Here is a 21,129-nt window from a genome sequence, read left to right as displayed (position 1 = left end):
TGCCCTACACAATATCAGTACCACTTAAAGAAGGGAAGCATTACCCCCTGGTTGAAAACTATGGTCCTTGTGGTTGCTTCTGGGATGCATAGGATTGGAGCTCATGGATCTTTACCACCAGCCTCTTACCAGCCCGTTCCATTGACCTGACACGCAGCAGGAGAAAAGGACACAGGCACACAAGTCAGGAGGTACCTTCACAGAACCATAGGGAGAGCTGAGCCTGAGGCCAGACCTTAGCTCTGTGAACAGAAGCTGCTGGCCATCTCTCCTCATGTAAGCACGTCTCCCAGGATGGTTGGACAAGGCTGAGGTGTCAAGACTTCCCAGCTGGCAGCTGAAATAAACCAAAAGCTAAGTATGTCTGTGATTCCCAGCTTCCATAGCGTGGCAGCTTCTAGCACTCTGCACTCCATCTTAACCTGGATTTAATCTCCCAATTCCATCCCTCAAGCTGCGTTTCTCCAGCCTCTGCTGCTGCTGCATTGATATTTCTCACTTGTTTGTTTTTTAATGTATGTGACAATTGTTCCTTTCAAGGTACTCCCAAGGACTGTAGACTTGTTACCCTTCTGACTCTACAACAGACATTTCTTAGCAGCAACTCCAAGTCAGAGAACCACATGGGGGCCAAGGGACCAGGGCTGGGGTCAGGCTGACCTGGGGCAGTGTGACTTGAACAGTGTGGTCTCCTTTGTGCCCACGTCCAGCGCACTGTCCAACAGAAGTACAGATTGCCATCTTGATGCTTAGCCACTCATACATCTGTTTGAGCATATGTGTTGGGCACAGTGGGCCCAGACGGGATGAGCCCAGGTTCTGTTTCCACCGGGTTGACATGACTCCCAGAGGAGAAAGATTCTGGGGGAAGAGAGGTAACTGTCCAGCCTCTTCAGAAATGGTGTCATGAAACCATGAGTTTGTTATCCAGATAGGAAGCTCAGGTTAGAGAAGGCACAGAGACTTTTGTTTGTTCCTAAGAAATCTCACTTCCTGGTATTTGATGAACTACAACAGCAAAGTTATCGTGCAGAGGTTTTAAATGTTTGGAAATAATTGAGTAGTTTTACCCCTAATATTTTCCCCAACAAATGCCACCATCACAGGAAAGCATCTTGGCATTACCAGCTCCATGGGCTGCTCTGGTATCTCAAAAGAAGGAGTGTGACATTAACTATTTGCCAGCCTAGAACTTATTCTGGAATTCTTTCATCTTTCCCCATAGTCCATTCTAAACCTATGTTGTATGGTTCTCCAAAATTAGATGCAAATCATCACCTTATTTGTATAAACTGAGTATACAAAAGGGTGGGAAGCTAATTATACAGCTTAAGGAATTATCTTTTAATGTTCATTTACTTTAAGAGAGAGAGAGAGACCACGTGTGCATGCAAGCAGGGGAGGGCAGAAAGAGAGGGAGAGAGAATGCCAAGCAGGGTCCACACTGCCAGCATAGAGCCCAACACAGGGCTCAATCCCACAAACTGAGTTCATGACCTGAGCCAAAACCAGGAGTCAGACGCTTAACCAAATGAGCCACCCAGGCACCCCAGTAATTATTTTTTTTTAACAAGAACTCCTGTGACTAGGTCACGAAAGCACACATCCCCAGCATCTTCAAAGTGCCCCTTCCCTATCTTCCCCACCCGGCCTCCAAAGGTAGTCACTTGATTTTCCTGGATTTTCGTCATATTCAGACTTTGGTATCCCTGCTCGACATTTCTGCCACACTCACTCTGCACATCCTTAAGGTGCCAGCGATGCAGATTCATGAGACTGGACAGTGACGAGAGCACTGACTTGAGAGGGCCCAGCCATTACACGGCCTCTCACTGTGGTACAGCCTTTTAAAAAATCTGAGCTGTGCCACAGCCAGTGCCTCTGCTGCCTGCCCATCCTTGGGCTTTGATCCTCTGGCCCTTGTATATACGAACCTAAGCGTAACCCCTTTTCCTGAAGTGGAACCTTTAGGAGTGATGTGAGAGTGGCTGTGCTTAGGAGCGTAGAAGAAACCCTCAGGACACCTGAAAGATGGGTCCTGTCGGTCTTGGGTAACACTGGGGCCTCACAGCATCCTATAAAGTAGCACACCTTGCTTTCCTAATTGCTTTGTCTTACTCCAAACTGTTAGTGTGAGTTCTAAGTGTGCAGAGGTTGGGAACAGGTCTGAGTGTGTGTGTGTGTGTGTGTGTGTGTGTGTGTGCGCGCGCGCGCGCGCGCGCGTTTAGGGGCTGTTTCCTCCTGAGGAAAGAGAAGTCGATGAGTGCTTTGCCTTGTCCTGCAGCACTGAAGGGCTGGTGTTGCATCTAGACAGTGAACTTTACATATCCCCTCATCCTCTCCTTCAAGCCTTAAAAAAAAACATTTCTCTAAATTATCCCAAGCAAAGATATCACCTCTACCCGTTGAAAGGGGAGGTGGGTGCCCTCAGGGGTCCATCTTGTTGGTCCCTCATCCATCAGTGACTTCGCCTACACACAGTACTGCAGCTGCTGGATGGAGCAATATGACCATGAGTAAATCCCGTAACTCTCTGGCCTCGGCTTTGCCACAGGCCCTCTGAGTGATTACTGTGAGGAGTAAATGGCGCATGGCCTGTGAAGCGGTCCAGGGCGTGCTGGCAGAAGAGTCATCATTGCTGCTGGGCCTGCAGAGGCAGCGTTTCCCCTCTGCCCTTCTCACACCGAGGCACTTAACAGCAGTCTTGGGGGAAGAGGAGGTGACCAGAGGAAGCTGCCCTTCCTTTTCCACTGGGCCCTGCTGGCATCGAGCAGTGCTGGTCCCAGGTGTTCAGGAAGGGCCCCAGGCCCTCACCAGCACCCACACTGTGTGTAGCTCCCCCAAGGCTGACCAACTTCCACCTTGGGGTCCAAATCCAGACACTTCACAGTCTATCTCCCCGCCTCTCCTCATGGTCTTCACACTGCAGCCCTGGGAAGACCACCACCAGCTTCCACCTGCACAGGCAGTCTCTGTCTGTCTGCCTGTCCTTTTCTTCCTTCCTTTGAACGTTTCTGCTTTACAGTCCCATTTGATGAGAATGACCTGGAGGAAGATGTGGACTCGGAGCCGGCAGAGATAGAAGGGGAGGCAGCGGAGAATGGGGACACAGGGGACACTGGTGCTGAGCTGGATGATGGTATGGGGGACCCCAGAGCCTCCCCTCTCCACTGTGCTGATCACTCTCTTCCCCACTGTGCGATTGGAACTTGGGAAAGATAATATACATTAAAGCAAAAGCAAGGCACGTAAAGAGGTGGCCATTAGGTCTCCTGGTTGTGTTCCTTGGTCTGCTGCTAACTTGAATGTGTGTCATTCCCCCTGTCAGCCACCGTGCAGCATAGCCTGCATTCATTAAGTTGTGGTTGAGAAACTGAGCAGATTGGGTGCTTTATAAAAGGGCCTTTATTCAGTGCGCCTCTGAAAGGTAGCTACAAAAGAGATGGTATTTTAAGAATTATAGGCTGGTTGGTTGGGGAAAGGGTGGCAGGGACTAGCCTGGGAGAAATGACGAGTCCAGGCAAGACTGTAAGGGAGCATAGACCTCGCCGTGGTATTGGGGGAAACAGACCAGTGGTGAGTCCGTGAAGTAAGGCCTGCCCTTCACAGGCACACCCACTATGTTTCCTTCTGTTGTGATCTATCAGGTACCGTCTTGTGTATTTGAAAAGGAAATGGAGCACTGTAGGCTTTGATGAGAGCGCTATGTTGCAGAGAATAAAGGCTCTGAGTCTCAGAAGCTCAGTAGGGACCAGTAGGCAGGGCCTAGCTGGGACACAGAACCAGGTCCAGACATCAAGCAGTGGTGCTGTAGTTGATGAACTGATTCGGCTACTTTCTGGGGCCAGCTGGAGACTGGTAAAGAAGCAGGGCCTCACTCAAGGGCTGCTCTGTCCCTTCCCTTTGCCAGATCAGCACTGGTCTGATGATATCCCATCAGATGCCGAAACAGAGTTTCGCATGCAGCACCAGGCAGCAGTGGAGGCGGAGCTGGAGCTGAGGGTATCGGAAAATGAGGAGGAGCAACCTGCCACCACACCAGGGCACCAGGAGAGAGGTAAGCCTGTTGTCTCAGCAGAAACTGCTTCCAGAATTCCTGTGGAGAGCCTGCAAGGACAGGGGCAGCACCGAAGACACAGGTCATCAGAGCAGAGCCGGAGCAGAGCTGGTGCACTGCATACCAACCTCCAAATGGCAGACAGCTCTGCCTGTTGTTGTCTTTCCCCCTTCCCTCTGCACAGATCCTGCGCATGGCTTTGGCCAACAGCCCCTTTCTGTGTGTGCTCTGGAGCTATGAAAGGGTAGAAGGTACATCTCCAAGCTTTGGACACAGATCGCACAAGTGAAAAAAAGCCCATACTTCTGAAATGAGCAGAGGTGGCATCTAGGGACACTCTGGGAAAGGACTTTCTTTCTGTTGACCAACAGTGACCCCCCTGCAGAGCTGGCTGGGAGAGGAGCCCTCAGCAGGAAGGGCAGGGTGTTGTTTCCTCTTATAAATCCTGTGTCTGTTCTGTCCAGGTCCCGCCCAAGTCCCCAGCCCTCCCCGATCCCCTGAGGAGCAGGCTGGTCTGCTCTCCCCAGGCCACAGCCCTGAGGCAGAGGTAAGGACTCGGCGCTCACTGTGGGGGACAAAACTGATAGGATCCTGAGTGGACATATTAACTCCCTCATCTTAGGCCCTTGGTGTCAGCCCATTTTTTTTGCATCTTGTACTAAGTGGGGCTGCTGACAACAGGAGTGGCCTTGGGGTTCCAGCTTAGTCCTCACCATGAGGACAAGGCAGTCTGGGCAGCAGCTCCCTAACCCTGCACTGTACCAATCCCAAACCTGAGTCTTCCCACCGTGTCACTCTGTTGTGTCCATGTACCATGCCATTTTAAAAGTAACTTTATTTGTAAATTAAAGCAATAATTGTTGTGGAATCATTGGTTTGATATGATAGATACATTTGTTTCTTAGCGTTATGTTAAAATGAATGTATGACTTAAAATTTAAAATACTTATCCAGGGGTGCCTGGGTGGCTCAGTCAATTAAGCATCTGACTCTTGACTTTGGCTCAAGTCATGATCTCATGGTTCGTGAGATCCAGCCTACATTGGGCTCTGTGCTGACAGCATGGAGCCTGCTTGGGATTCTCTCTCTCTCTCTCTCTCTCTCTCTCTCTCTCTCTCTCTCTGTCTCTGTCTCTTCCCCCTCCCCCACCACTGTTCTTGCTCTCTCTCTCAAAATAAATAAATAAACTTTAAAAATATATATGTATTCACCCAGATTACCAGTGGCATGTGAACCACGCATTGGAGAATGCTACGTAAATAGATCATAGCAGTATGTCCTGTGGAACATGTTTTGGGAAATGCTATCTGGAGGACACATCGGGGAGGGAGGCCAAACTCAAGACCTGGGTTAGCTTGATTTGGTCTTTGAGATTCCAAGAAGCAAGATGAATTTGGTGATTTCATCTGTGAAACTGCAGGAGGTTTACTGGGACTCGCGGGTGGGATGATATAAGGATTCGTGCAGAAATGTCTGGATCTTTGAGCTTCCTGGGAAGGATGATGTGTAGAGTATAAAAAATTGCCATTTGGGGGCTCCTGGGTGGCTCACTTGGTTGAATATCTGACTCAGTTTCAGCACAGATTGTAAACCTAGGGTTCATGAGACCAAGCCCTGCATTGGGCTCTGCACTGAGCATGGAGCCTGCTTAAGATTCTCTCTCTCTTCCTCTGCCCCCCCCCCCCCCCCCCCCGGTCTCTCTCTCAAATTAAAAAATTAAAAAATTTAAATTTGAAAATATCTATTTTAAATCTTAAAGTGTTGGTCCCTATTTTCATACATCAGAGATCTTGAGCTCTTGGGGTCGATGGTCAGGAGTGAGAGCTGGATCCATTAGTGTGCTTTGGCCAGTGTCCATTTTAGTGCACAAAGAATATAGAATGTGTTTGAGGTGAACCAAACCCTGAAAGCTGAGTCTGTTCAACAAAGTAGAGTGGTTTTAAAAATTGAACAAATAGAATAGAAGGGGGAGAAAGGTTCTCCTGGAGCCATTTGACTAACAGCTTAACAGGCAGAGAGGAATTTATTTCACAAACACAGGCCCTTTGAGCGAGCTCCCCAAGGGGTCTCTGCTGACCATCAAACTACCTTCTAAGCAGCTTCTGTTTTCCTTTTCTGTAGGGGGCCCGAATCCCACTTGCCTCTGTTGCTACCAAGGTGAAATTGCCCAAGGAGAGCCTTTTCCCTGAGCCTTTGCTCCCCAAAGAGAAGCCCAAAGAAGAAGTGCCCAGTGATGAGAGAGCTGTGCACTCTCCTATCCGATCACAGCCAGTGGCTCTGCCAGAAGCCAGGACACCTACCTCCCCAGTTAGTTCACAGCACCTGTCACCGCTGGCCACCTCTACCCCCACCACTACCCAGCTCCCCATTTGCTCCCAACCCCAGCCTTCCTCTGAGGCCACTGTCCCATCCCCCACCAAGTCCCCCATATGCTTCCAGCCCATTCCAGCCAAAACACCCATCCCCCTGGCTCCCCTCCCCTTGAAGACCCAAGGGGACACCAAGGACAGATTGGGCAGCCCTCTTGCTGTGGATGAAGCCCTGAAGCGGAATGACCTGGTGGCAGAGTTCTGGATGAAGAGTGCCGAGATCCGCCGTAGCCTTGGACTCACACCCGTGGATCGGAGCAAGGTGTCCGAGTCCAGCTTCCCCTCCCCGGCCTTTAAACCAGTGTCCCTAAAATCCTATTCAGTTGAGAAGTCTCCTCAGGGTGAGGGGCTCCAGCTTCTAAAACCTCCACCTATTCCTAAGAGGCTGGGCCTGCCGAAGTCAGATGGCGACCAGCCCTCACTGCCAACCCCCAAGTCCCCATCTGACAGAGAGCTGAAAAGCTCCCATGAGGAGAGGAGAGACCTGTCGAGCAGCTCTGGGTTGGGCCTTCATGGGAGCTCCTCCAATATGAAGACCTTGGGCAGCCAGAGCTTCAACACCTCTGACTCCACCATGCTCACTCCTCCTTCAAGCCCACCCCCACCCCCACCCCAGGATGAGGAGCCCGCAACTCTTCGAAGGAAGCCATATCAGATTTATGAGCATAAGGAGACCGAGCCCAAGGCCTCAGTAATCCCACCCCCACCACCTGCATCCTTTATGAGGGCCCCCCGAGAGCCTGCCCAGCCCCCTCGAGAGGAGGTGCGGAAGTCGTTTGTGGAGAGTGTGGATGAGATCCCCTTTGCTGATGACGTGGAGGACACCTATGATGACAAGACAGATGACTCGAGTCTGCAGGAGAAGTTCTTCACACCCCCCTCTTGCTGGTCCCGCACCGAGAGGTCCCTCCATCCACCCCTAACCAAGGAGAATGGTAGGTTGCCTACTCTGGAGAGTGGGGTCCAGCCACAGAAGAGGGTCCTGCCCTTAGTCTCTCCAGAAGCCAAGGAGCTGGCTGAGGAGCGCATGCGAGCCAGGGAGAAGTCTGTGAAGAGCCAGGCGTTGAGAGACGCTATGGCCAAGCAGCTGAGTAGGATGAAGGAGATGGAGATGGCGGCTGGGACCTCCAGGCCCCCAGGAGGCACCTCCCGCAAAGCCTCCTCAGTTCCCTCCAAGGGCAAAGAACTTGGCCTCGAGTCCCCTAAACGCCCAGTTCTCAAAGGCCCCAGGGAGCCCACCCTGAAGCATGAAGCCACTAGTGAGGAGGTCCTCTCCCCTCCGTCGGACTCAGGGGGCCCAGATGGTTCAGTCACCTCATCCGAGGGCTCCAGTGGGAAGAGCAAGAAGAGATCGTCACTCTTCTCCCCCCGCAGAAACAAGAAAGAGAAGAAGTCCAAAGGTGAGGGCCGGCCCCCAGAGAAGCCCAGCCCAAACCTCCTGGAGGAAGCAGCCGCCAAACCCAAGTCCTTGTGGAAGTCAGTCTTTTCTGGGTATAAGAAGGACAAGAAGAAGAAGGGTGATGACAAGTCCTGTTCCAGCACCCCTTCCAGCGGTGCCACTGTGGACTCTGGCAAACACAGGATGTCTCCTGTCGTGAGAACAGGTACGTCAGTACCAAGGGACCCTTCCTGGGGCAGGGCATAAGGTGTGTGTTCTCAGCCATCGGTTCTTCTCTTAAGATCCATTTCCTCATGCTGCCTCCCTAAGGGTCCTTAGGAGCAATGCTAACGGGGTGAGGGAGAAGGAAACTGAACCATGAGCTCACACAGCATATTCTGCGTGATAGACTAATGGTAAAACCCGGCTCGAAACTGAGTAAGGGAGACTCGGGAGGTTTGTGCACTTCCTCAAGTCACACCACCTCAGAGGAGAGCCTGATTCTGAGCAAGGCAGAGCGCAGCGTTGCCGGGAGGAACCAGGCAGGCCTCTATTCAGTGTTAGCGCTGCCCCGGCCAGCACAGGTGTCAGCCTCCAAGCTCCTGGCTCCCCACTATGGGTTAAGAGCCACTCAGACTGGAAAGAAATAAAATCTGTACCCCACTCCCCTGGGCAGCTTGTGTGAATGTAGACATCAGGAAAGTACTGTGGTGTCCTCGATTTGCCTCTTCTTTCCATCCCATTAGAGCTGCAGCTGCGGCGCCAGTTGAGTTTCTCAGAGGATTCTGACCTCTCCAGTGACGACATCCTTGAGAGGTCCTCCCAGAAGTCCAGGCGAGAGGTATGTAGGCCCCGTCCGTAACGGGGCTTCAGAAGGGGTCAAGGACTTGACTCTCATCCTCTGTGTAATTGGTCTTCGGTGAGGTGGAAGAGAGGGAAAGCACATCTCAAGCCCTGGGTTGAAAGTGAGCACCCTCCTCTGATCTTCCAGTAGACACACAGCTGTCTCCTGAGCCCAGCCCAGCTCCAAGTAAGAGACACATACAGGGAGCTCTTTTCTTGGGCTTTTTCAGTGAACAGCTGGCGCTTATTTGCTTCAATGGCAAGAGTTCCTTTGTTTAATTCTTAGGAAGAAGACAGAGGCATTCCACACTCAAAGAGTCACTAGATCTTTAGCAAGCAGCTGGCATTGTCCATTTGTTCTTTTGTCCTCAAAGATCCCATGTGGAATAGCATCCACCAATGCCCAGAGTGACAGGAGAAGGGTTGTTCGTGCCACACATTCTGGTGGAGGCTTGGACAGGGACAACACGGTTTAGGCATCTCTAGACAGAGGCTGAATCACCCCTGCTTTGTATGTTTGTGGATTAGAGAGGAATTTTTGCTATAAAAGAACTGGTCCAGGAAACTGCCCTGGGTTCTGTGCTGAGTGGGGCACTATGTATCTGACTTGGTCCCTCTTACTACAGGCTTAGGAGATGATGTGGCCACTCAAGTCTCCTGAAAAGTAAAACCTCAATGTGGAGCGCTCCTTCATCACTAGCCCCGTTGGATATTTATTCAATCTTTTGGTTTCCAAGGCCTCTTGTAGCTCTGTGTAGATACAGTGAAGGTGGAAGAGAGAGAGGGATTAGAGAAGTTCTAACACAACCTCTGTGTCACAGAGACAATGATGGGGTGCGGACTACAATCCAGAAAGGCCTGGGCAGCACTCAGGAGTGGTTGAAGCTGTTCCATCTCCATTGTCTGGCCCTGGGACACACACTCACCCTCTTGTCCCAGCTACTTTCAGCTCCCTTTTCTGAATGAAAAATTTCCCCAGAACATCATGTGCCTTCTTTACAAGGCTCCCCAGGGCTTGGATTTGAGTCTGCCCTCTCCATCAACTTCCAGGCAATTGCCATGGAAGACCTATGCCCTGCACACACCTGTTCAGTAAAGATGACTTCTGCAGCCATTCCCAGTCTCCCTGCTCCCAGCTCAATACAGCTTTTAGCAACTTGGTCAACTGGAGGAAACCCATGTTTTAGTTCTCCTCTCATTATTGGTCTGTTGGTCTCCCTTGGCCATGCCAGCTATTTACCTATCCACTCTCCTAGAAGTATACCTAAACAGCCAGGCCTCTCATCCTGCCCTCCATGTGCAGAGCCAACTTCTACCTGTCCCAGCCGAGCCAGCACGGACAGCACTGAGTTAGGGTTGGGACCTGTGTGCCTTCTCTCCTGCAGAGACCTGGTTTCATGTGCCTCCTATCAAGTGCTTTCCCAGGCAGTGGTATTGATCCTGGGATTGGAACTAAGAGTTGCTTCTGGATATGTACACGGGTGCCTCAACACGTCCTGACACTGGGGACTGGCACTGCCATAGGGAGGGCTGGGGGGGTCCACGAAGGACCAAGGTCCAAGGTCACTTTGCTTCCATGCAGACGTTCAGCCATTTCGTCTCCTGTTGGTCAGAAACACCCATCTGTGGTCAGTCTCTCCACTGTTTCTCTATTAGTTAATCCTGGCAGAATGCAGAGTGGCAGACTGTCCAAGCTGACTATGCCAAGGACATGTTCTTGGTAATACATGTCACTGACAACAGCCTCTCCTGGGGCCTTACTGGCCCCATAGGTAGCTCTTCCCCTCCTACATGAACAACAAGTCATGGACCCCACTCCTAGAACCCCAGAATCAGAGGCCTTGGGGACTTCACATTCCATGTGTGCCCCACAGAGGCAGAGCCATTTGCTATAGGCTAAGCAAAGAATACTCAAGACAAAGCTGAGCCTAGGACATGTTGACCAGAATCCCACCATGGTGTGGTGTCGGGCTGGGCGAGAGCAGGTACTATGTATTTTTAAGGATGGAAGCTAAAGCAGGAAAACAAACAAAAACAGCCATTCAGGGGGCGCCTGGGTGGCGCAGTCGGTTAAGCGTCCGACTTCAGCCAGGTCACGATCTCGCAGTCCGTGAGTTCGAGCCCTGCGTCGGGCTCTGGGCTGATGGCTCGGAGCCTGGAGCCTGTTTCCGATTCTGTGTCTCCCTCTCTCTCTGCCCCTCCCCTGTTCATGCTCTGTCTCTCTCTGTCCCAAAAATAAATAAACGTTGAAAAAAAAAATTAAAAAAAAAACAAAAACAAAAAAAAAACAGCCATTCAGGACACTTTGGAATAATTAAGTGAATTTGATCATGGATGGTATAATATGTGTAGATATGCAATGTTATCACATCGATGCCAGGTTCCTTGTAAGACATTAAGGTACTATAGTCATATAGGAAAACATCTGTTCTTAAGAAGAATGTGCTAGAATTTGTAGGCATAAAAAATGCCTACAAATCATTTTTTTAAAGGTGTATAAAGATTATATATATCAAATATGTAGCAAAATGCTAACATTTAGCAAATCTGGGTCTAGGGGTTCACTGTCCTCTTTCAACTTTTCCTATGTTTGAAAATTTTCAGAGCAGGAAGTGAAGGGAGAGGGGATACCTAAAGGGACAGTGTGGCTGGGATTGACTCAGGAAGAAGCATCTTGTTGACATGCCTTACCCGAGCAACTGGGCCCACACAGTTGGGGGAAGTGGTTCCTCTTGCATCATAGACCCATCTCTGAGTCAGGCATCTGTGAAACAAGTACCTGAGTTTTGTTTCATTTCAAAAAAAAGAAAGAAAGAAAGAAAGAAAAACAACTGGAACTGAGAACAACTTATTTTTATTGAAAATGCTTATGTAGAAAAGTTAAGATAATACAGATTAAATATATGTATCACCCGTAATCCTACCAACCAAAGGTAATTCACGTCCACCTCTTTTCTTTGCCTCAGTCTTACTTTAAATACAAATGGCGCACTGCATCTTGATCCCTGTGGCCTAGCCACGGGCCTGTCATTTGCGCTGGGTCAGGCCAACGCGTTTCATAGCAGAAGCTTCAGCTCTGTGGCTGGCCTCATTTTCTCAGCACACCACAGATGCATCATGATTTCAATCCTGTAGTCGCTGCCCCTGCCAAGTTGGTACCTGTCTTCTGCCAGAAATCAGTAGGTGATTGCCCCCACTCCCTTTACTTTGTACACCAGCCACAGGTACGGATGCTAAGTGCTGTTCCTTGTGGTTGTGGTTACATAGTTCCTGTGGAGTGGTTTCCTTGCTGCTTGGGGAAAATCTGTGTCTTCTGTGTTTTTAATGGACTTGTTGTTATAATGAGATTCATCCTCTCCCTCTGGTTTGTGGCAGAGAAGAGTCAGTCTGAGGCAGTACGTACACACTTAAAGTTCAGTGCCACAGCTAGGAGGGAGACCCATTCTGCTCTGAGCCACTGTGCTCTTGAAATGCAGTCCCACTATACTGGTCCACACTAATGCACAGAGAAGCAACAAGGGAACAGGTGGTTACAGTCTATCCTGAAGCTCTCAGAATCTCTCGTCAGCAGCATCCAGAGCTCCTGGCTCTTCTCTCCTCCCTTACTCCTTTACTGCCTTTTAGCCATTTGTTGGGGCTGGTGAGAAGACGAGAGAGCAAATGTAACTAACCTTAGCTCTGGGCAGCTCTGCTCAAGGTTTAGTGAAGAGGTTGCATTCACCGACATAGGTGCCTGACATATATCTGGTGAATATCAGTTATTTATGCTATTTGAGGTCCCTATCACACTGTATAATCAAGAAATGACCCCTACCCCCATTCAGGATTTCTGGGTGGTCCCCTGGAAACCCACCTTGGCCCTGTTCAAAAACACTGCCAGGAGAGGGGTGCCTGGGTGGCTCAGTCTGTTGAGCAACCAACTTCAGCTCAGGTCATGATCTCAAGGTTTGTGAGTTAGAGCCCCGTGTCAGGCTCTGTGCTGATGGCTCAGAGCCTGGAGCCTGCTTCTGATTCTGTGTCTCCCTTTCTCTCTGCCCCTCCCCCACTCATGCTCTGTCTCTGTCTCAGAAATAAATAAACATTTAAAAAATTAATTAATTAAAATAAATAAAAAAGAACACTGCCAGGAGAGAGCCTTTTGGAAGAGAACAGGTTTTATAGTCAGTTTGCCCTGTATCTGTGGTCTGTGTCCCTGGCAACAGGAATTTCCCACCACCTGTCCCCCTCCCCCCCACCATAACACTGAGCTGAAAGAAGTAGTCTGAATTTCCACAAGCAAATGGGCTATACTGAAGGAGAAGTAGCATATATAACCATATATTTGAACAGTTTTCGTTTATTATACACAAGGGAGAGTAAAAAGAGAACAGAGATTTGGGGCATAGTGAGGAAGAAGCTGTCTTCTCAGTATAAAAGTGAACCCAGGCCTTATTCAAAACCGGGTTCACGGAGACTCTGCTGCTGGGGTCTATGTAATCAGGTTCCTCACTTACGCAGTCCTGCGTGACACTGTGAAAAATAATCACGTGTTTTAAGTCTTTAGTCTTGTGTGTTTGTTTTAAACTTCTAACTGATTTTACTCCATTTCTGTGTTCTAGTTTTAATTTTTTAATTGTTATTATTACTATTCTGTTTTGTTTTCTGTTGCCATCCCCTTAAAAGTTGATTTATGTACCACACGCCTTGGCATTCAGGAGATCATATGCATCAAAGGTAGTGTCTCATTCCCATGGCTGGTCATTGTTGCATGCGTGTCTGTGATTAACCACCCGGAGCAGCCCCCAGCCCTGGCCCTCCGGCCACATCCTCACTAACTGTTCACACATGCATGGAGCAGTAGCAAACACTGGCAGCAGAACTTTCTTTAGCTGTGTCATGATGGAGGAAGGTGAGATCCCCTGCTCTTCACTGGCTGGAGTGCATGTGGTAATTTCACTCCAGGGCTGCCCCTTTGGGACTGGGCACCGCAGGAATCAGGAGTTCACGAGCCCTCAGCTCTGTGACCTGCGAGGTGAAATGCCTTAGGGTGCTAGAACACCATGATGATCCTTTCAGACTTACCTGCTCAGTTGGCTCTCAATGATCACTTGAGTTCTTAAAATAAAGATTACGAGACTATACTCCTGAGTTGAATTTGGAAGTACCTTTTAAAGTCTATCAAAGTCTCTCTCTCTCTCTTTTTTTCCTTGGAGGAAATAAGATGTTAGGAATAGAAGCAGACCCCCCCCCCCCCGCCCCCAGCATGTGCCTCTTGGTGGTTGCTCAGTGTTTACTCCAGGCATCTGACACTGCCTTGTGCCCTTGGTGCCCACATTTGCAGGTGGGGTTGTCAGGCAGATGCATCTGTGGATTTGCCCTGGATTTGGCCTGTTGCCTCCTCGGGGCTTGCACTGGCTGAAACCGCCCTGCCAGACCACTTCCTCCCTCCTTCTCAGTGGCCCACTGCTGCCTCTATGCAGACCCTGGAGTCAGTCCATGTTCACCTCCACATGTCCCTTCAGACTGTATTAGTTTGGGGTTCACTCAAACTTAGAATGGAGGCATCCCAATTTTTTCTACTTCAGATGTTACTTCTTAAAGAACCTTATAAATATCACTCATCTGAAGAAAGTAGCATTTGATACTAAATAAGAAAATAAAAGGATCCTGATTTTTCTTTTTCCTTTCCCTATATGTCTCCTAGAAGCAGGAGGCTTAGGGGAACTAATTACCATATTTTTACCCCTGGAAAATCTCAAAAAGACCAGACATCCTGACATGGGAAACAAGTGATTTCTGTGATAAAGGAGCATGTGGCCCTCAGTCAGTCCCTACTCAGCCTCCTGTCCCTGTCACAGTGGGGAAGTATCTCACTTGCAGATCTTTAGCTGTACCCTGTAGCATTTAGGGCTCCAGCAAGAATGAGTGTCAGTGAAGCCTCTGGCTGAGCTGCAGCCTGGGAGTCTGCACACACCTCACGGCTCCCTGTCCACCCCACGGGCACTCTGCAGAAGGGCAGCTGCAACCTAGGGACAGTGCTCACTGTGCCCCCTGACAACCAGCACCCAAACCTGTCCCAGGCCTGCTGCGCCTGACTTAGGAAATCTCTCTCGTTCTCTCCAGCCAAGAACTTACACAGAGGAGGAACTGAACGCCAAGCTGACCCGGCGTGTGCAGAAGGCAGCTAGGAGGCAGGCCAAGCAAGAGGAACTGAAGCGGCTACACCGAGCTCAGGTAAAATCCCCAAAGGGGCCACAATTCCAAGTGTGAAAGAGCACCCTCCTCTCTAACATGCTTGTCCTTGTCCACAATGAGGGTAGGTAAAGAGAACAGAGCAGAGGTAGACGGGGTATCCCTGATAACTGAGAGAATAGCCCCAAAGTCTCAGGCCACAAGCATCTGGCTCAATGCAACTGTAGAAGCCTTGATTTTGTGGAGTTACTCATAGGAAAGGAAGAGCCATGCTTTGAGTTTCCTAAATTCCTTGCTCTGGAGTAATCATTGTAAAGTCAGCTGTTGTCAAGAGACGACCTGGCAGCCTCTGATGGGCCTGGGGTTTCCAGGTCAGAGCTGTCCTCCAGGCATCAGCCTCTGTCTTCAGGCCTCACAGATCCTAGACCATTCTAGATTTTCTTCATGGAACAAAAAATAATTTTTTATACAAAGTATAGAAGATATCTAAATATAATATGGTTTTTAAAATGAGGGTTGCCTGGGTGGCTCAGTCAGTTGAGCATCCAACTTCAGCTCAGGTCATGATCTCACAGTTCATGGGTTCAAGCCCCACATCGGGCTTTGTGCTGACAGTGCTGAGTCTGCTACGGATTCTGTGTCTCTTTATCTCCCTCTGCCCCTCCTCTGCTTGAGCTCTCACTCTGTCTCTCTCTCTCAAAAATAAATAGACGTTAAAAAAAAGATTTTTAATGAAATTATGTGTGTGTGCATATATATATATATATGTACATACATATATACATACATGTATATACATACGTATACATATACATATACATATATGTATATAGTTGTATTCATACAACAATGAGAAACATTAACAGCAAACCAACCAAATACCAACAAAGATACACCTTTGAATTCCATGTTTAGCAAGCATCAAAACCACCAGTCTTTTAATCCTTTTCTTGAACATTATTCTGTATCCACATTCTCTACATTGATTGGATTCCCGGATTTTATTTCATTTTCTGTGTGACATTCTCCAGATATACACCATTGGCTGCTGCTGGGTTGAATGTCCTTCTAGTAACCATTATCAGTCCCCATGGAGCACAGAGAAACTTCTCACTGTGTGCTTCCAAACAGATTCTGGCGTATTGCTCCATTCTAGATTTTTTTTTTTTATTAATCTTTTAGAGACAAGATTTCTGCAGTACTCTCCAAAAATGCCTGCTAATGCTTTAGCAACCTCACTATTAGCAAGGTCTTACTTAGGCTGCAGAATGTCAGTCCTTCCTGCAGGAGCTTATATCCACTTCTATCTTTGAACTGCCCTGCAGAGGGCTGGTCGCTCCTTTAATGTGCACCCACACACTGTGGTGCTTACTAATGACAAGCCCTGGTCTGCATTGTTAACAAGGCCCAGGGGGATTCGATGTAGGTGGTCATCACACCACACTCTGGGCATAATGCCCATGGACTACTTTCCAACTTTTGGATCTAATTTGTTTTTCTCCCTGTTTGTGTTTGTACAGTTTAGTTGTCTTCCTGAAAGCTAGGAGGTGAGAGAGAAAGTTGGGTACTTACACTGTTCTGTTTTCCCGTAGATTATCCAGCGGCAGCTGGAGCAGGTGGAGGAGAAGCAGAGGCAGCTGGAGGAAAGAGGGGTTGCTGTGGAGAAGGCACTCCGTGGTGAAGCAGGTATTGTCTGGGTCTCCTTTGTGAGGAGGTTTGTTCCTAAAGGAAAGCCCCTGGCCCCACCCCATGGGAGGCTAGTTTTGTGTCACCTCGTCTGGAATTCAGCTTCTTTTCCAGCAGGGTTCTCTGGGGGCCTTCATCACCGAGATTGGGGCTTCCTGCTAAGCAGAGGAAAAGAAAAGCATCTCTGTTTGGGACTGCCCCAAGGCCTGGACTTGTTCTTCCGCCCTGTCTGAGGGCTTGCCATTTATCTGTAGAACGAACTCTCAGTCCACTTCATTTGTTGGTGGCAAGCACTGGGCCTCCTCCTCCTCTCTTCCTCCTCCTTTCCCACCCCATCATTTTCTCTAGAAGAAAATAACTGGGAATGAGGGAAACTGTACCAAAAGGAACCATCACAGAACTGCATGAGCAGGGCCCTCAGCCTGCTTCCCACATGCCACTTCCAGTCTTTAGCTCTCTGGGCTCCCTCCTGCTCAGACTTCACAGGGAATAGGAGGGCATGTGCCCCACAGAGTCCTCACTGCCTCCTGTGTGTGGAGTACACAGGTGTCCTAGTGTGCTGGTCACTCAGGGCAGGGTGGACAGGCTCAGGGGATGGTGGCAAGCCAGCACAGAGTAGACACTGGGAAATGGCTGTGAGGACCACGTGCTCAGTGGCTGCCATCCCCAGGGAAGAGCTGTGGAACATAGTGCAATCACCCCCACCGTTCATCCAAGGAGCCTGTGAGGTGGATTCAGCACAGTTGGGCACACAGAAAGCAAGGAACAACCTGAGTCATCCCTAGTCCCAAGGGCCTAGGAAGGAGCCCTGTTGGTTCAAGACCTTGAAACCACTGGGTCAACCCCAACTATAGCTCCAACTCAGGCATGGAGTGACTGATCTCTGCTTTCTCAAGAGTCCATGAGTCTCGGTCCAGTGTCTGGATGGAGAAACCTCCCTCTCCTTATAGAGACCCCAGGCCTCCAGGTTCAGCATTCAAGTTGTGAGGCTGGGGATGAAGAAAGGAGGTGACCTAACTTTGCGGTAACCCCTAACTCCTTATTCTAGCAATGCAGAAGGGCAGGGGTGGTGCATCTCCTGGTGGGCGGGCTCTCTGTAAACTGAAGCAGAACCAGTAACAGGCAGTCAGGAATGGGACCATTGGCTGCCATGTGATCTTGCTGAGCTGACCTCACAGTGTGTGCCTGATGTCAAGATGAATTCACAGGGTTCTGTAGGTCCAAAGTTCATGTGGGGGGGGCGTCAGGGTTCAGACACAGAAGTGGATCTTTCCAAGCCCTTCAAGGCCTAGAAATTGCAGCTGACCAGTTGATTCAATGATGACCTTCAGGTGAAGAGATGGGATGGGAGAGAAAGATGAGGATGTGATGTTCTTGGTTTTGTGCCTTACCTGACGCTGGAGTTACTGCTTGAAGCCTGGGCCACCAAAAGCAAAAGCTTGAACCACTGAGCAGCCAGTCAGCCAGAAGCCTGGGACGTGTGACTGCGAGGCAAGCACTGGCCCCTGTGTCAAGGAGTGGAGATTTGGGTTCACCTGAAATGGTCTCCAGGCTTCCAAATGAAGCTGTGATGTCCCCCACCATTTTGTTTTGGCTCCCTGCCCTGCATGTGCTTACTTGGCCTCCTTAGAGGCCTTACTTGGCCTGCCCACCCAGAGGGAGTTAGCCTGAGCCCAGCAGGGATGCTCTGCACCAGTTGTAACAGGACTCCCAGAGCCCTACCATCACTGCTTTCTCTTCTGAAGATGTCAGGAGGGAGCCTTGGCCCACCTTTATTCCTTCCTATCCTTTCCCACAGGTTACTTCTGCCAAGATGGAACGTGAGGGATAGATCTTCCAACACATAGTCAGAATAACTCAACCAGCATGTGCTTCTCCATTTCATTGTTAGCATAAGTTCTCAAGGAAGACAGTCTCTGCCTCCTCCTCACAGGGTTCTGAAATTCCAGTGGGCCCACCCCAGGGTTGATGGTTTCTGTAAAGCACCTAACAGGTCCCATGCAGTTCAAGTCTGTGGTATTGCTTCAGTATTTCTGTAACAGGCCATGTTATTCAAGCTGCTGACTGCCAAGGGGTCATAGAAAAATCTACCCTTTGGCATGGGAGATTGCCAAAGTTCCCCTTTCCAGTTATTTAGGTAATTATCTTTTCATAAAAATATACAACCAGGATTTCATCTAAGTCAATGGTTTTCAAACTTGTTTTTTAGCAGCCAAATTATAAGTTAAGTTTAAATCAAAAAGAATGTTGATAAGCACCAGTTTGGAAATACCTCCAGTGATAACAGGCCTCCACATGCAGTCCATCCCTGGGGCCCAGTGGAGACAGCATCCTGACACACAGAGGGAGTTGCCGTGAATGGTGACAGTGTTTTAGCAGTTCACTTGGGCGTCTCAGGATGTGTGCAGTTGAAATTACCTCCATGCTAGAAGCTAAAGGTGGAGCAGTAGGAATTGTTTTCACAGTTGAATCACTAACAAATCTAACAGCAGCTCCTTATTTCTTTCTTTTTTTTTAAATTTTTTTAACATTTATTCACTTTTGAGAGACAGAATAGAGTGTGAGCTGGGGAGGGGCAGAAAGAGGGGGAGAGAGAATCCAAAGCAGGCTCCAGGCTCTGAGCTGTCAGCATAGAGCCTAACACAGGGCTCGCTCGAACTCACTGACTGCAAGATCATGACCCGCTGAGCCGAAGTCGGATTGTTAACCGACTGAGCCACCCAGGCGCCCCAGAAGCTCCTTATTTCTTATAAAGAGTAGATCTCAGAGAAAAGCCCCCAGGCATGTGGTAAACACAAAAGCCAACTCTGCTGTGATATCAGAACATGGATGTCATCCTCCTAGAGGACCGCACTGTGACAGGAGCTGCTCTGACAGGTTCGGTCTCACTGAGTGATGGTTCCCCAGGATGCTGTCCTGTACTATTGTTGATAAGTACTCTACTTGCAGGCCAGAATTTAAATAAATATGTAAGATATCCTCTTCCCTAACACATTTTCAGCAGATACAGACACTTGCACACAGAGAGCTGAAGAAACTTGGTCCTGAGAGCCTCACAAAAGCAAGTTTGCCTGATAGCACAGATTGATGTGTTGATGGTCTTCAGTGGGTTAAAGTTGGCATATCAGACTTTTGAATGTGGTGTGTCTTGTGTAAGTTTGAAAGGAGTTCAAAGTACTTGTGAATCAGTTAGTTGGAAGACCACTTGAAGAACCCTAGGGTTTCACAGAACAGTTTGAAAACCATTGTTCTAGTCCAAACTCTTGTAAGCAAAGCTTTATCAAAACACCTTCATCCAAATACGTATTTATCCTGTTTTTAAAGACAGGCTTTGGTAGCTCCATTGGGAGATTTCCCCATGGTACATTTGGGAAATTCTCAAGATATAGTAACTCCTACCATGAGAATGTATTTCCAAACGTATTTTTTCTTATTTTAAACATATTGCTTCCAAGGCTCGCCTCTTGTCAGAAATCTCAGTGGCCCTGGTCCTACTTGGCAGAGATCATCTTTGAGGCTGAACTGTGAACATTGGCTGTCCTTTCTCTCCTGCTTCTACATTCCATTCCTGTTGTTAGTCTGGTTGCTCCTGGCTGAGTCCTTAAGGAGATAGACTCAGTTGAGCATGATAGTTTGGAGTCTTCCAGCAGTGCTAGTTCGTCCCTTCCCTGAGGGTGCACAGCTGGCTGAGCCTGCCATCCTGTCCTGCCTGATGAGCTCAAGCCTCCATAGGTGTCTGAAGGGGTCCGAGTGTTAGCCAGGCTGCCCTTCCAGAGAAGAGATCTGATACGGACCTGCCATCCTGTTGATCTCCACTGGTCTAAGGCTGACATATATTTGGGCCACAGGGTTAGGCTTAGAGCCTTCAAGCCTAGGGCACATGTGATTTCTAGTGTGGAGCACCTGAGAAACCCTTTTTGTTTCTGGAACTGTGATTCAAATTTAAACCACTGAATCAGCCTTGAGCATGAGTTGAAAAACCATTCCAGGATTACATTCTGCCTTCTGGTTTGTCCATTCTTAAAGGGGAAACCCTCGTGTAGAACAAAAGGCTGCCAGGATCAGCATTTAGATTGAGAGATTTGGAGGCAAAGGGTAACACATAGCAGCTGACTTTTGTTGGACTCTGCATATGTTTATGATTCTGAGAGTGTGAGGACCATCCGCCCAAGCTCAGGCCCTCCGCAGTGACCAGTCTCTGCATCTCAGGCATGTGAAGAACGTCACATCCGTGCTGCACAGCCACGTGGAGCTGGACGGCAAGGAGTGCCTGTGGCCAACAGACCTCCAGGAGCCCTAGGGCAAATAGTCACGGTTCATTGTGTGCTTTTAAAAAGAAGTCTGGCTGAAGTTGGGCCTAATTTCAGAAGAAACAGGATTTCCTTCATCTCAAACCTATCCAGTGAAAGTGGTTCTGCAAAGAGTTTGATATGCTCACCAGTGGGGTCACAGGTGAATTCTTGGGAGAGCTCTGACTGCCTTTAAACCTAAGGATTGGTGGCCTTGCAGAGCTTTTTTAGGATGTTCATATCTTGCCTTCAATGTCTCAGCCTGGGGCTTCTAATGTTCAGTAAAAAGGTAGTAAGTAGCCCCTGATCTGCCCTTGAATTTTTAAAAATCTTAGA

The 21,129-nt window shown here is 49.0% G+C and overlaps 1 protein-coding gene across 23 annotated transcripts in view; it reads left to right on the top strand.

Annotated features, from left to right (window-relative positions):
* The window catches only part of MICAL3 (microtubule associated monooxygenase, calponin and LIM domain containing 3), a 231,500-nt gene that overhangs the window by 190,599 nt on the left and 19,772 nt on the right, over positions 1-21,129 (top strand). For 17 of the 23 annotated variants that reach the window (XM_040462748.1, XM_040462753.1, XM_040462760.1 and 14 more), the window contains 8 exons: positions 3,026-3,139; positions 3,911-4,057; positions 4,522-4,604; positions 6,179-8,030; positions 8,551-8,645; positions 13,310-13,360; positions 14,750-14,860; positions 16,411-16,504. In XM_040462748.1, coding sequence (XP_040318682.1) covers positions 3,026-3,139; positions 3,911-4,057; positions 4,522-4,604; positions 6,179-8,030; positions 8,551-8,645; positions 13,310-13,360; positions 14,750-14,860; positions 16,411-16,504 — 2,547 coding nt within the window. Of the gene's footprint in view, positions 1-3,025; positions 3,140-3,910; positions 4,058-4,521; positions 4,605-6,178; positions 8,031-8,550; positions 8,646-13,309; positions 13,361-14,749; positions 14,861-16,410; positions 16,505-21,129 lie in introns of those variants that run through there. The other 6 variants (XM_040462759.1, XM_040462754.1, XM_040462768.1 and 3 more) reach the window with 4 other exon arrangements.

The sequence above is a fragment of the Herpailurus yagouaroundi genome, unplaced genomic scaffold (genome assembly GCF_014898765.1).
Source record: "Herpailurus yagouaroundi ecotype Mexico unplaced genomic scaffold, PumYag 355, whole genome shotgun sequence".
Taxonomy (NCBI): domain Eukaryota; kingdom Metazoa; phylum Chordata; class Mammalia; order Carnivora; family Felidae; genus Herpailurus; species Herpailurus yagouaroundi.
The sequence above is the reverse complement of the archived record's forward strand: the minus strand, read 5'-3'. Positions and strand labels throughout refer to the sequence as shown.